Source organism: Falco peregrinus, chromosome 11 (assembly GCF_023634155.1).
Source record: "Falco peregrinus isolate bFalPer1 chromosome 11, bFalPer1.pri, whole genome shotgun sequence".
Classification (NCBI taxonomy): Eukaryota; Metazoa; Chordata; class Aves; order Falconiformes; family Falconidae; genus Falco; species Falco peregrinus.
This window is the reverse complement of record NC_073731.1, coordinates 16,617,337-16,633,241: the sequence shown is the minus strand read 5'-3', so window position 1 is coordinate 16,633,241 and position 15,905 is coordinate 16,617,337. Positions and strand designations below refer to the sequence as shown.

The 15,905-nt window shown below is 41.0% G+C and overlaps 1 protein-coding gene across 5 annotated transcripts in view; it reads left to right on the top strand.

The window, feature by feature from the left end:
• TTC7A (tetratricopeptide repeat domain 7A) overlaps nucleotides 1-15,905 on the top strand; it is a 172,642-nt gene that overhangs the window by 129,760 nt on the left and 26,977 nt on the right. For 4 of the 5 annotated variants that reach the window (XM_055815977.1, XM_055815976.1, XM_055815980.1 and 1 more), the window contains one exon: nucleotides 2,239-2,441. The exons of the other annotated variant lie outside the window; for it this stretch is intronic. In XM_055815977.1, the coding sequence (XP_055671952.1) occupies nucleotides 2,239-2,441 (203 nt within the window). The remainder of the gene's footprint in view (nucleotides 1-2,238; nucleotides 2,442-15,905) is intronic. 5 annotated transcript variants of the gene reach the window in all.

Genomic DNA, 15,905 nt, shown 5'->3' with positions numbered 1-15,905 from the left:
TACCATAAAATACAATTTGTAGATCTTATTTAGATTCTGCATTGCTGCTCTTCCTCTAAATAATTGTTATTACTGAAGAGGATTTACAGGCGCTATTGAAAGAATAAGTACTCTCCATTTTGTATGCATTGAAACACTGGCTGTGCGTGATTTCATATCTAAACCCCCTTGCTCCTGATTCTTTTCTGAAATGAAACAAGTCACATTATGCTGTTGGTTGCTAATAGAGCTTTTAATATGGCAATATCCAGAACTTCTGCTGACTTCAAACAGTGCCAGGATTTCACCCCTTCGTTTGTGCTAACTTGGCAAATGGAGTGTTTATCTCCAGGCTCTGAATCGTCACTTTGCACATCCCCATCCTCATTACTGCCACGTGCACGGCGTCAGCTGCTATGCAGCACTTGGCAGGAAAATGCTCTGTTCCTTGGGAAGTGAGAGTAAAATACTGTCCTCCCACAAACTTTTGAATAAGGCTGTGCACATGCTCAGCTTGACAAGGTACACAGCCTTGCTTTCTGTTATTATAGATAGCTGCAACTTCTTGGGAGCCAAGGGAAGGGATGCATGCTGAGATTTTATGATTAACCAGAGAGAAGTGAGTCATTCTTAAAGAGTATAGCTTTTACCAAGGAACTAGTTTTGTTTACGTTGACAGCCTTGGAGAATGACATTTATCTGTAGCATAACCTAGGGATGGCTAAGAAATATTGGAGCATTTTCTCGACAATGTCTCACGCTTCTTCTAGAATGACCACTTCAGAAGTGGGACAGTGTTCAGCCACGCTGTCGTTTCAATACGTGATTGTTTTCAGTGTGCTATTTGTGGTCCCAGTCTTATGTCAATAAGGTATGTCAGGTAGGCCAAAGAGGAGCCTTCCCATTGTCAGGCAGGACTGCCTTTGAGATGCTCTTCTGCAGACCTCTACCCAGGAAACTCCATGTCAGCATGCCAAGTCCCCATGGTCATCTGGGTCTCCCAGTGTTTTTAAACTGGCAGAGTTTTAAACCTATTTAAGAGGAATTTTCAGGCTAATTTCCCCCCTCTACAGAGGCTTCTTGAGAATATTCACTACCTTTAGAAGTCAGGGCATTTAAGGTTGTGTCTTATTTCAGAATTACTCATCTAAATCTGGAGCCTGAATTAGTGATTTTGAATTGGACTCTTGAACTGTCAATACTTACTGCATTACTGTATCAGTTAGAAAAAAAAAAAAAAAAGACAACATTGAGTTTTTGCAGTGATACCATATAGGACACAAACAGGTTGTAGAATGGACATACAATGATCATTAGTCCAAATCCTGAGAACTGTTAAAGTTTAACTATGAGGTATGTTATGAAATTTGTTTAACATGGAGAAATTATATGGTTAACGAAATCGGTTTAACATGAGAAATGATTTGATTAACAAATTGACAGTCAAGCACATTAATATGCCTGTTACTTTTTTTTTCCCTAAGAAAACCAGTAAGGTAGTTGCTGATAGTTGAAGGAAGTAAATGCCTGTGCAAAGTCTCTTCCAAGAGCACTCTCTTGTTTTTCTGTAGAGTATGTGTGAGGAAGTAAATGTGTGAATACACAATGTAAGTATATCTGTGAAAAAAAGCCTCTTGATTTTAATAGTCTATGAAAAGTTAAGAGACAGCTATTTCATAAACTAGACAAATAAGCAGAGAGAAACACTTTTAATAATCTTTTAAAGTGTGGAAGTGCTCTTTTAATTAAGTTATCTAATGTCCAGCTCAGTCAGATGTATCCCATTACTCTGACATGTTTGAAGTTCCTTATAGACAGTGATGGCTTATTCTGTTCTTCCCCCCCCCCCCCCCCCCCCCCGATTATCTGGAAATACTTAGGATGGCTCCAAGTGGCTACCAGCCCTGCTTCTTTAGGGCTCAGTTCAGCACTGCTTACATTCCTAATGGAGGAATCCTCAAGGCTGTCCTCTGTCAGAATAACACCTAAAGATGTCCATGAATGTCTATATAGAGTCTTAGCATTAAAATAGATCCATTCAGTGAATCCATTTGTGATAGTAAGCACTAACCATAGTAGTAAGCACTAACCATAGTAGTAAGCACTGTGGAGGATCATGGCCTCATATTTTATAATGCTTAAGGGAGATGGGAGATGATACACAATTCATGTGAAGAAAGGTCTCTGACTTCAACTAATGGTAGGGTGGGGTTTTGGTTTCCTTTTTTTTTATTTGGGTTTTGTTTTGGTTTTTTTTAGCTGAACTCTTCATGGAACAACATCATCTCAAAGAAGCAAGCTTTTGTATCCAGGAGGCAGCTAGTCTTTTCCCCACATCTCATGCTGTACTGTACATGCGTGGGAGGCTGGCAGAGATGAAAGGCAACTTGGAGGAGGCTAGGCAATTGTATGATGAAGCGCTCACAGTGAATCCAGCTGGAGTGGAAATTATGCACAGCCTGGTGAGTTTGCAGGGGCTCAGCTCCATTATAGTATTTATGTTCCTGATTAACTGTAATAAGAGGGGAGAGGGCTCACGCTTGCTCTGGATGCCGCTGTCTTCCTAATCCTGAAAGCAAGTGACTGTTCCAAGAATAAATTGGGAGCTTGAACCTCTACTTTAAGACTGGTTTGAATGTTTTTTAACTAATTAGTACTTGTGTCAAAGTAAATATTTTAATTGACAAAGGCTGATTATTTTGGAAGTCAATTCACTGATTTGTCTTTTGCTGCTTTTCCTACTAACTGTTACGCATTTTAAGTAAGCAGTACACTGATATTTGAAAGATCTGAACTAAATAACAATAGAAAATAGATATATTAGATATATATGGGGTTTGTAAACCTTGGGCTGGAGTCTTGAGTCTACTCAAATCAAGATAAACTATGATTTTACAATAGAAATAATTTGTTATTGTCTTAAGCTGCAGCTTAGCTCCAACCTTGTGTAGGGGCAGTGGCCCCACATTTGTAAGGTTTTTTGGCAACATTCCTACCCAGCAAATATTTTTTATGTTGCACCATCCTCAAAACAAACTTAATTACAGACACAGAGCCTAGAGCTTAGTAATGATAACAATAATACAGGGAGCCTTGTGGAAGACTAAAACCCACTTCTCTTCTGAAATCAGAATAGTTAATCATATTTCATCAATGATAGGTCTTGTTAACCGTAGCCCTTACTAGATCTTTCTGGGATTTTAGATTTTGGAAGTTTTTCTTGATTAATTTTTACAGGAATTCTATATCCATGTGATCACTTTGTGTCTTTGCTAGCATTCCTGGCATAAATTTGGTCCTGATGAGGTTTGCCTTGCAACTCCAAAACTGAAGGGGTAGCAGTGCATAAGAGGACAAATGTAAAGTGAAATTATAATTGAGAGAAAATAGGACCTACAGGCAAGGGATAAGATATTTGGTAATAATGTTCAGTGCAAAACTAGCAAATAAATAGGTCAGGAGAAGGTTACAAAACAGCTATGCACATATCAGGCTTATATGGGGCAATAATATTACTTTGTTGCTGTGATCCAACCTTTACAAAACCAGTTGGTAAAAAGTGGGCAAGAAAGAATGGCATTCTAGCTCAGTTAGTGTCACGATTTCAGACAAGTCACCGATACCAGAGCAGCATTAAGTTAGATGCCAACATGATAACAGCTTTCATTTTTGTCTTATTTTATGGGCAGAGCCACATACTGTGTCTGCCCATTTCAGTTGCTTGCAATTTTCTGAAACTATAGTAATTTGGAATAAAAATTTCTGAGATGCACATCTGCTCTGGCCCAGTTTACTCTAGAAAATGTCACCCAACATGACTTAACTGTTTCTGAAAATGAAGCTAAAGAAGAGCTCTTAAAGACTTCTGTGACATCTTTACTGTGCTTTAGTGTCTCCAGGTTTTGTCAGGAATGGGTAGTCTTTGTAACATATTAATGTGCTTTTTACCATGCCTAAGAAAATCCTTCCTAGGCTATTCAAGTTACAACCTTTAAAAAAACGTGTTTTATATGTGCTTAGTAGATATGTGTTTCTGAGACCTCTAAGGAGTCTGTGAATGTTCATTCCCCTCAAACGTTAGTAAGCTTCATCATCTCATAGTCAAGGGATGGAAGTGAAAGTTAGGAGAGGTGAAAAAGACAGTGAGATGGGGAATTTGGGGCAGACACTTAGTCCATAAGCAAGTAGGGAAGAGGAAAGATAACCTCAATAATAAAGTGAGAGAAATAAGGATAGACAGAAAATAAGATAAGATAGGTAACACTAGTAAGACTGGATCAATAAGAAGAATAAGACTGGGTTCAGGAGCCAGGCTGAGACACATGGGTTGAGGGGTGCACGTGTTGGAGAGGATGAATTAAAAGGGGTCAGTCTTACAAGAGAGACAAAGGAGCATGAACCTCTAAGAGTACTTCTACTCCATAGCCTTCAGTCTCCTTAAAATTCTGAATCTTAGTATCAGTGAAAATCACTTCCTAAAGCATGTGCCTCATGTCCTTTAGCTCGGCCATGCTGGCAGCCTGTGGTTCACACCTGCTAGCTAAGATACCAAAGGTCTGGTCTATCCCTGCTGATATGAATCATGGCAGTAGTTACAGGATGCCACATAACGGCATTCCTTTGTATGCTTTTCCAAAAGCTAGGAAATTGCACATAACAAGTTCGAAGCATCTGATGAGCACTATAGAAAAGCCTGTAAAGAAATTAATCATTCTGCCTTCAGAACAGAGCTGGAATAATGTTCAGTAAACAAGGCTTTTAGGGCTATGCATCAAATAAAAAGGGCAAAATTAAAATACTGAATGGCTGCTAGCTAAGTGATTGTGTCCTGTGTACTGAATGAGATGGTGTCCCCATGGAGAACTTAAGACTGGGTTTATGCAATTGAGGATATGTAACAAGTGGTAAATTCTGCATTTCCTCAAGGCCATCAGAAGAAGACTGTATACCTTTCTGAAAGGCATGTATTAGCCAAGTACTACCTGTACTGTTACTGAAAATGCAAGTTCTTGAGCACAGTATGTTCAGTCCCCTACCAGGGGGAGATCTATGTCTTGAATTATGCAAGATGCCAAACTAGATTATCAGCTAGTTTTAAGTGGCTTAAAACTATGCAAGACACATAGGCAGCTGAAATTAAATTCACACATGCTGTTTCAGTGCTGGTCTCCCCAAACATTTGAGCATATAGTTTTCCTACTGTAGTAATACTGTTGTGATTGTGTAATAACTTAGGGAAAGAGGGTCTGGTTAGGAGAATTACCGTTTGACTTAATGCAGTTGCCATCCAACCGACCTAGTCCGCTTTAAGGGAAAACTCTGCTGTATACAGTGATGATTCCTCTGGTGTATCAGCATCAATTAGCAAAGTAGTCATGTCTCTTCCCCTGGGCTCTCAGAACTGGGTTGTTAAAGCTATATTTGGAAAATTCCAACCTGAAGAGCGTTGCTGGCTTTAAATGAAGGGCATAGATCTAGCAATGAATGAGTCCGTTGGGTGTCAGTAACTTCACTTTTACACAGGATAGGGCCACTGCCGTAATAAACACAAGCTCCTTCTCTGCATAGCTGAGAATTGCTGTGTTTTACTGTGACTGTTGGGTGTTTACGTTATCTGTCAGATCAGTGTGCTTTCCATGTAAAGCACGCTGCTGCATGGAAGAGCAGCACTGTACAGCAGGACTGCAGTGCAGGCAGCATCTGATGAGGTGGGTAGCGGGTCCTGCTTCATCGTGGGAGCTGTTGGCACTGGGTGTCAGATACTGTGGTTAGGAAACCACAGGCACATTGAAAATACTACGTAGCTGTGCTGCTTCTTGCTAGCACTCGCAGTTTGTAAGTGATACCACAGCATGCTTACACCTGTATTAAGACTCCAACAATGGCCTTTACAAAGTAAATACTATGGGCTAGCACCTAATCTAAGGAAGCACATTTGTTGAGCAAGTTTGGAAAAAACACATATATCAGGTTTTGGGGCTATTGGGAGGGTACTTATGTGCCAAATACTCCTGGTGAAGTGTGGAGCTACTCCTTGGATTGAACAACTCTTTGCTGTCAGAAACAATTAGTTTGGATTGGCCCCTAGAAACTGCACATACTGTAAGACCATAGCTCTCTTCAAGAAATATGATTTGCTAGGGGCTTTTTTCCACATTTCTCCTCATTCTGTCTCACATTTCTGTCTTCCCTCCCTTTACTAGAACAGCCCTGTTCTTTTCTCCTTCATACCTTTCACAAGCTCCTTCGGGGGGGCCTCCTTGCAAAGATCATAGAGCACATCTCCCTCCCGGGGGGGGGGCTGATGGAGTTTCCACTGAGTAGGTATCTTCATTGGTCCAGAAACAAGAGCTTAGCCCATATCCCTTTGTCTTACACTGTGCCTAGTCAGCCATGCCAGATGCTAATCTCTGATAGCACAAAACCAAATAACTATGACTTACTTCTTTCAGTGTGTACCAAATTTGGTTATATAACATCATGATGCACACAGCTATGGGATGGTGATAACAAAACTGACATGTGCCCAATCAAGTCAGAAAATATAACATAAGCTGGGGCAGATGACACCTCCTTTTAAAGTGATACACAAATCCACCTACCTATGTGTCACTAGAGAAGGACACTGAAATTTGCTAGTTCCCAGTTCATTCAGTACCATTTTCCCTTTTGATTCAGAGGAGAAAATCAATGCCAGCATGTTGGATTTGAGTCCTGAAGCTCCATACATAATATTGCAAGATAAACTGAAAATATACTGAGATATTCAGAGGACTCCTGCCCAGCATGCATTTCACATAGCATTTTGCTGCATTAGAGCAATTCTCAGCATGTATTAGTTCAGGGAAGAAGAAAGAGAATCGTGTATTTAAAAGGGAAGGAAATGGGCATCCTCATCTCCACCAGTGCCAGATTTAATGAAAACAACAAAAAATACTGTCAAAACAAAGAAAAAAAAATTCACTTGACTCATACTTGAGTCTTATTGATTGCAGTGGAAGATTGTAATGATTCCTTACTTCTCTTGAAGGCTGGGGCAAGGATGATATGGTTCTTAGCAGAATGTCTCAGAGCTGTCTGCACTGCCTCATCATTATGCCTGATAGCAAAACAAAGTGAAATATATATTGGGTTTTGTTCGGTGAGTTTTTCTGAAGGTTGAAATGGAAAGCAGTCTTCATAATGTGTTCCTGTGTTCTGTTGTGACCACATAAATGGGTGGAAAACATAATCTACTGAAAATGTATTTGAATTTGTTCCATAGTCAAGTCAAATAGAATATACAGGTAATGCCAGTTGCGCTAATCATGAGAGTTCTGCTTTTTCTTAGACTGTCACCTGCACCACAAAACATGAGACTGACAGCCATGCAGAAGGGCTGAGCACTCATGTGGTACCCTCCAAATGAAGATGGAAGAACAAGCTTCCCACTCACCTGAGTATAAGGCACCTAAGCTGGGCCAACAAACTGACTGCAGGCTGGTTTTCCTGAGATTAGTGTAGGTATTGGCCTTTCCCCAGGAAGGCCTGTTTATTCTGGGGAGAAGTTTCTATGGTGAATACAGTCAGGCACATAACAAAATCATAGAACAGATGAGGCTGGAAGGCATCTTGAGAGATCATGTAGTCCAACTGCCTGCTCAAGCAGGTTCAGCTAGAGCAGGGTATCAGGACTGTATCCAGCTGGGGTTTGAATATTTCCAGGGATGGAGACTCCACAATCTCTCTGGGCAACCTGTTCCAGTGTTTGATCACCCTTACAGTAAACAAAGCTTTTCCTCATGTTTAAATGGAATTTCTTGCGATTCAGATTGTGCCCATGCAGTCACTGGATACCACTGAGAAGAGTTTGGCTCCGTCTTTTTTACACCTTACTATCAGATGTTTAACCATATTGGTAAGGACCCACCTGAGACTTTTCCAGGCTGAACAGTCCCAGCTCTCTGGGCTTCTCAGTGTATGACAGGTGCTTCAGTCCCTTAATGATCTCAGTGGCCCTTTGCTGGACTCTCTCCAGTATGTCCGTGTCCTTCCTGTACTGGGGAGCCCAGAACTGGACACAGTACTCCAGGTATGGCCTCACCAGTCCTGAGTGGAGGGGAAGGATCACCTCCCTCGACCTGCTGGCAACGCTCCTCTTAATGCAGCCCAGGATACTGTTAGCTGCCTTTGCTGCCAGGGCACCTTGCTGGCTCATGGCCAGCTTGTTGTCCAACAGGTGCTTTTTAGCAAAGCAGCCTTCCATCCAGTCATCCCCGCCGCAAAGTGAATTGGAAGCTACTACCAGGAATTTTTTTCTGCAGGTAGATACTAAGTGTAGTGTTGGCATGACTACTGGGTCAGACCAGAGGTTCAACTAGTTCTTCCCTCCAACAGCAGCAAAAGGAAGTGCCTAGGAAAGAACAAGAGCAGGGCAGACATATATGGTACTTCTGAGGTTATGACTTAGCTCAGGGACATCCTTGAAGTAGGTGTAGATTCTTCTTCCTTAGTAATTCACAGTGGATTTCTCCTTCTTGAACTTGTCTTGAGCCTGTGTCAGCTTTCAGCATTCATAGTACCCTTCAGCAAGGAGACCTGCAGGTCTGCTTTCTGCTGTACAAAGAATTGCCAGATTTTGTATGTTCTTGATGCAGCTCTTCCTAGCCATGTTGACGCACCTTGTTCTTTTTTTGGAAGACATAACATACCACTGATAACTATTCATCCTCCCTCCCATTACTGATTTCATAGATACCTGTCACTGAACCAGTCCCATTCCTTTCATTATTGCTGTGGCCTCTCTCTAAACTTCTTACAGTTCTTTTTAAGGTGAAAAGGCTAGAGTAAATAATGCACTTACAACAAATTAGCTTAGCTTCAAAGGCAGTGTTGTAGACTCAGTGTTAAAAAACCTCACTGTCCTGTGGTCCTCTACTCATGTAGTTATTATATATATTATATAGTATATAGTATAAATTTTCATACAAATTCAGTGTTCTATTTCAAATGTTTTGTATTAGCCTTTTCTCATTATCACAGCTCTGTTTCCATCTCCTTGTGCCTGTAGGGACTAGATTTTTGTAATTTTTATTTTTTTTTTATGGTCAGCACCTCTAATGAATGCATGGTGATTTCATAGGAGCCGTGTAACAGTGTTGTCCTGGGTCCTTGCAGAGATGTCAGTATCCCAGTCTGTGAATACAACACAGCCAGGAAGCATGCATGCAGTTCTGGTTGTTGATATATATTCTTCATTGTGCTTGCCAGAGACTTCCTTTTAGCTGGTGGAACACAAATTTCTCTCTGCTGGTAATGCTAGAAGATGAAGAGGTTGATTGAGACAGGATTTTTTTATAGATTATGTTCCTTTTGCCTAAGATAACTATATTGGATTTGATTAGATTTGAGCGTTTAAAAACTATATGATGCTTTGTTTCAATCTTTTGCTCTTAATTGTTCAGTTGGATGCAAGGACTGAATGAAAAGAAAGAGCCTTTACAAAGGAAGAGCCTTGGACTATTTAATTTGGCCTTCATCGTGTATTTAGGATGCAATTTCACGTTCATTTTAGTAGAAGAGTCAACCTATTGTCTCTAGACTCACATTTGGTAGCATCAGTATAATTTGAAAGACTACAGTTTCCACTGATTAGAACATGGAAATGAATTATTTCTGTTCATTTGTTTCATTTTACCTCACAGTATGGTGCATGCATCCTTGTTTTCAAAGGCATCCATTCACATAATAAAAACATGGCTTGATTGCTTAATATTTTCAAGGATGACATGCGTTACTTCCTTGGGGATTTGTTTCATGCTGCCATGAAGTAATCATATAAATCATGGGGCACATTCTCAGCATGGGTAAATTATCATAGCTCCATCATACCAAGGTCTGTGTGTCTTGTAAGGTAGCTAGCCCCTAATTAAAAGCATTTTTACCTTGAAAGCTGAAGTTAGAATGTTTTCTGTGCTTAAATGTGGGCACAAAAGAGCATAGTTTTCACATTAATAGAGTAATTTATCATCTAAGGAGCTGCTTTATGTCTGTACTTTATCCAATTTGTTTGCCATTTTGTAGATAAGTATGCCGTGGTCTGTTTCCATTTTTTTAGTGACATTTCTTGCTCAGTTTTTTTTTATATTTGTGTACAGAGAATTTAACATCACAATTAAAATGCATTGCCCTGTAGTTAGGACAACTGTGCGTTTGCCCTGAGTGTAATAGGTGGATAATTATATCTACAGACACAATGAGCAACCTGTTTTTATCCGTCCTGGAGATTTTTTTCTTCCTGGCTGCATTTGATGTTCCTCCTGCACTTGTTTTATTTTGGCAGAGGTGATAAGCAGAGTTAGGGACTTGGTAGTTTTGATTAAGTGGATAGTTGTACTACTTCTGTGATACTGAGAATATTTTTCATTATCACAGGTACTACTTAAAGGGAATCTATGAGAAACTGCTGTTGTAAGAACTTGAATTTCAGTAGACAATGACAGAAAAGGGAATTTCTAACTGTTCTTTGACATACAAAACAATTTAAGCTTTACTAGTAACACTACTTTTAAAAGGTTTTTTTTTCTTAAATACATATATACATCAAGTTTGTTACTTTAAATATTTTTGGATGGTATGAGATGTGTTTATTTTTTATAGTTATTATCCAGAATTTCTGAATGTAAAACCTGCTTCAAGGGAGGGTTCTTTTAAGGTTTTGATATATGTATTGACTATAGTTTTTAATTACATTGTGTCTGTGTGATCCTAGGTCAGTGTGGCTTCTGAGTTCTGATATAGTAAAATACATAGAAACGGGAAAATGATAACCAACATTGCAGATTAAAGTACTTAAGATACTATGTATGCCATGTCCTCCAAACCTTTGAAGCCACAAGCCATGTTGTTAGGACAGTTTTTTGGGGAGTTGCTGATGCAGAGGGATTTCTTGGCATCTTAGAGTGAGCGGGAGCACCCAAAGCAAATGCATGAGAGCGAGTGAGCTCTTGGTTTCTCTTTCCAAGCTGAGCATGGTTTCATGGTATTTATCAAAACACTTCAGGCTAGGGCTTTGCTTCTGTTGTGCAACAGGGTGGGTCCTTCCTCTTCCAGAGAGCGAAGGACTGCAGCTCAGGCATTTTCCATGGAAGGCAATTCACTGGAGGGGGCTGGAGCGGAGGTGGAGCCCTGGCTCTCCCATCCCGGGCACCGCCAGCTCCGCTGCACTTTCAGCTGTGATTATGTGTCACACTTCGCTCTAAACCTCTGTAAAGGGATGAAGCTACTAATCTACTTCATCTGGGGTTTGTGGAGCTTAATTAATCTCTGCACATACTTTCAGATGACGGGCGCTCTGTAAGCGCAAAATCTTATTTATCCTAATTATATCTCTTGATTCCTATGGTGTTTTATTCATTTGGGCTTTTGGACTACAGATATTTTGGGCAAAATACTGCGACTGTTCAGCACAAATGATGTGCTTTACAGCTCTGAGTACCCTTATGTCCCTAAATGTAAGTAGTGATGAAAACATTGCTGTGGTGGGAGTGGGTTTTAGGAGGCAGATCTAAACTATTTTTTCCTCTCGCAAGGATTTGTTTTCATTAGAGGAGTCTGCCCTGCCTGTGTGTTGTGCCTTGCCCTCCATTGTACTGATAAATTGTTACAGCGGTGCTGTGAAGGACAGAGTAAAACAGAAGCAAATGTGGATCTGACGACTTTCTAGCACAGCCCTCTCCTCTTCCTGGGGATACGATATGACAACGCCTGCAAAAAATAGCATTTTGCGGGAGGGGGAAGGGGGGTGCTTCCTTTCTCTGGCAGTGAATGTATCCTTCTGCTCCACAAATTTAGCGCAAGCAGAACATCTTTGTACTAGTACAGTTCTGCAGTTTCCCCTGGTGAGAACGGGCTTGGATTTGTGAGAGAGATGACAGACCTAAAGGTAGAAAAAGCATTTGAGTAGGCAGTCATTACAAGCCTTTCAAAAAATGGAGCACCCTTGAACAAAGTGCCTTACCACCCCCCCACCCCCCCTTAAGTAAGTAATAGTGACAGTCAACAGGAGATTATAGCAACCCAAAGGAAGAGCAGTGACGTCTGCTGTGATGCAGCTTGGAGAGCTGCAGACTCTGGGACTCTTAGGTCTGCCTAATATGGAGTGTACAAGAAAACACTTGAAGGGTGAATTTGCTAAGTCCTAGTCTCCAGCAGCATATTTATGGACTACTGTGGTAGTACAAAACATTTAAACAGTTTAGCCCACTCCGTAAGTTTTCCCTCAATGTGGGGAAATCTCTATATGCTGTTAATAGTTTTTCTTACAAATTTTTTTCTGTTCAGTGCACTGCATTTCTCCTGTACGTTTGGAGAGCAGGCAAATGGTAATATATAGGTGTATAAGAGAGAAGGGGAGGGAAAAGAATTAGAAGGAACGTTGAAGAGACAGCAAAAAGCTTAGACTGCTGCTTGCTTTAAAATACTAAGGTAAAGCTTTGACCAGAGACAGTTACAATTATTTTTGTCTTCTGTTAGCCTTTCAGCAGGTGGTTTCTTCTTTTCTGTCCCCGCTCTGCCTTGTAGATTTCTGCAAGAGATGAACCCAACCCTGATTTGCCCCAGAAATCTCTTTCAATGTTATTTATTTGCAGTTTTGTCCAAGAAAGGTAAAATTCACTACAAAGAATCTGAAAGTGTCGTTAGGTCAGGAGCTTGTTCCAGCAGTGTTGGAGGAGTGTCTGAAAACAACAAACGAACCAAGAAATTGGGAGGAACTTCTCAACCTTTTGGAAAATTAGACTCCTGAGGCAGGAACTCAATATAGGTTTCCTGTTTGTTCTTTGCGACATCTTAACTTGTGCATTTTTTATATGTTGAAAACACTCCTCTTGCTCCTTCCCTCTCATCCTTCCTTATGCTTCTATAAAGATCCAGTCTATCAGTGAGCTGCTGTTTAATATTGCTAATGTGACATTTGCCCATGTTTTTGCAAAAGTGCTCAAGAGAGAGAATCCCCGGCAGGAAAATGAGCAGGGGAAAAAAAACCCAAACCCCCTACAATGGTCAGGGATGGGCAAGAGAGAGTGTGACTTGTCAGGGTAGCAAAATAAAGACTGGGGAGAGATACATTTGCTCTCTCTGCAGGTATGTGTGGAAACAAATAGTGAATGCTGTGGGGAGAGAAAAGCTGCGTCAGCTGAAGGATGCAGCTTTATCTGCTATAAATTGTTGCTGGAGGTTGAAAGAGGGTTCCTGGCCATTGGTGCAGAGAGGTTCTGAAGCAGCCTTCCGGGACAAGATGTGGGAAGAACAATCTGACCCCTCTGATACTGGAGCTTCATCAGTTTACAAGGGAGGGAGGGGGCATCCCTGAAGGTCCCTGTAAGCAGGACTTAACCAAACCCAAAATAGTGCTGATCCATTCAGGCCTGTGGGCTGCCCTGCCCAGACCAGACCACCAGTGACTGGATTCGTACTGTTTTCACATATGACATGAAACCCAGAATGTCCAGCTAAAAATGTCTTGCAGGCCCACCTGCTGTCCTGCCTTCCTGTTTCCTTCTTCTGTTGAAGAACTTCTATTCACAGAGGCATTTTGTAATTATTTTGTTTCATTATTTTTTAAGTTAGAGGTGGAGTTTGAATCTTAGTAGGGCTTCCCTGGCACACAGCCCTGACCTTCGTTTTGTATATATATTTCTAACGAGTTGTCAAGTGGCTTGTGTGTATCATGGGGTAGAATGATGGATGTAGCTCAGGAACTACAGGCTCAGGAGAGTTGCATTGAAATTCTCTTAAAAATAAGCACCATTGTGGCAGCCTAGCTCTATTGACAATAATGTCAAGTCAGGTTTAATAGCGCAGTTCCTTATTGAATGAATCCACCCTGTAGGAAACAGTATGACCTTCCTGTGTGTGTGCAAGACAAAAAAATCGATGTTAATCCCTTGGGAGGAAAAATATAAGATTAAGAGAACAGTTGAGTCAGTCTAATGAGAATCAGATGGCAAGAATGCTAATTTGGAAGGAGATACTGTATAAGGTGGTAGTTTCCATATATCACCAAAAGCCGTGTGTTCTCCTTAGATATGTATCTGCAAGATGTAATTGAATGGATTTGCACCTCTTCAGCTCCCTGACAGAACAACAGGGGATTTTCAAGCTAATCACATTTCAATGGGGAGATTTATGACCAGTGTAGTTACCCAAGCCTTTCCTCCATCAGCCAGGGCATAGACTGAAGGCAGTCGTTGGGTGCAGCATACACTGTGAGATGCTTAATCAGAAACAGGCTTAAGCATCTATGTCTTGTGGTTGCTCTCTTTAGTCATGCATTAGTTCACTAGCATTGTGAATATATGTTTGCCTAAATGGGTCCTCATAACTAGTATTTTTGGAAGTTGGGTGGGAGTGATTTTTCTTGTTGTGCTTCACTTAATAGCCATCAACTTTGTAAGAAATAAACAAAACAATGGGATTTAATACTTCCTCTTTGCTTCTGAGAGTCTGAGCTGGCAATTCCGTTTTAGGTGGTTTAAGTCATAAGTGAAAATTCATGTTGCTTAGTTCTCAGCCTTTAGCTTAGGTAGATGAGTTCATCACTCTCTCTACCTGTTGCCCAGAGAGAGGGACTTCTCCAGGGTTGGTGCAGACCCCTTTTGTTAGGTTCCTGCTCTGCATTACCTTGTGGAAGAGTCTGCCTCTGTTCTTTCCCTGAAGATATAGGGAGACTGTGCAATTAAAATGGGTGCCATGTTTTTATAGATCACATACCTCTTTAAATTAGTTACATGAGGCGGTTGAGTATCTCCTAAGATGCATGGCCTAAGGCAGGAAATGAGGTGAAATGACACTTGAGTTGCTCCAGAGAAATTACTGCATTGGTGTGTTTATATTTAGCCCAGTTCTCTTATTGCTTGTGTTCACCTGTTCAGCATTCATTTTAATACAAAGTGTAGGCTCATAAAAACATCAGTTTTACAGCCTGGTAAGTGATGTAACTGTATCTGCTTTCCAAGATTGTCACCAGCATAAGAGACTGCAAATAAAAATCAACTGGAACTCAAATGGCAGCATCTCAGTAGTGCCAAGCTGTACAGTGGAGATTGTTTGTGCTTTTATTTGCCAGCATTGACTAAACAAAGATAAGAATGTAAACACTGTAGCAGAGCTTCCCAAACAGGATTACAGGGGTGATAGGAGCTAGCATTTAGCATTACAATAATAGATGCCAATGTGGGAGAGCCATCAACTGCCACGGCTTCTTTTACATCCTAAGAGCAGAGCAATAAAAGAAGAGGCAGATCTGGAGCTGTGTGGGGTTTGCTGCTTTATTCAGGAACATTAATCTTTTAGGGTTTGATTCATTAGGTTTGTAGTGTGTGAGCTTTGCTTTGATTCCCCCCAAATCCATATTGTGGTTAATGTGACTCTGAAGGAGGGCCTTACTTTGTGGGCCTTGGTAAGTTTTACAACAAACCAGGGAAGCTCAATATAAGCTCTGAATTGAGTGGGAAACAGGCCTCCAAGTCAGCCAGTTTTGAATGTCAACAGCCATGGTATGAGCAAGGCTAATTGGGATACACAGAAATTGCCATGTGCCTTCTTAATTGCATTTAGACAAGATGTACAGTATTTGAGTCAGCTCGGCAGTGTTCCAGCTGATGGAAGTGGTGATGATACCTGACACCAGTGATGATATATTAGTGTGCTTAGTATCTTAGCACACATACCATGAGGCACATTAGAATCATAGAAGAATTTAGGTGAGAAAGGAGCTTTCGTCTGGAGGTCATCTGGTTCACTTGCTGCTCACAGTGGGGCCAGCTTCAAATACACAGCCGGGTTGCTCAGGGCCCTGTCCAGCTGAGTTTTGAGTATTTCCAAGGATGGATATTCCACCACCTCCCTGGGCCCATGTTCTGATTTTGCACCACTCCTTGTGAAGA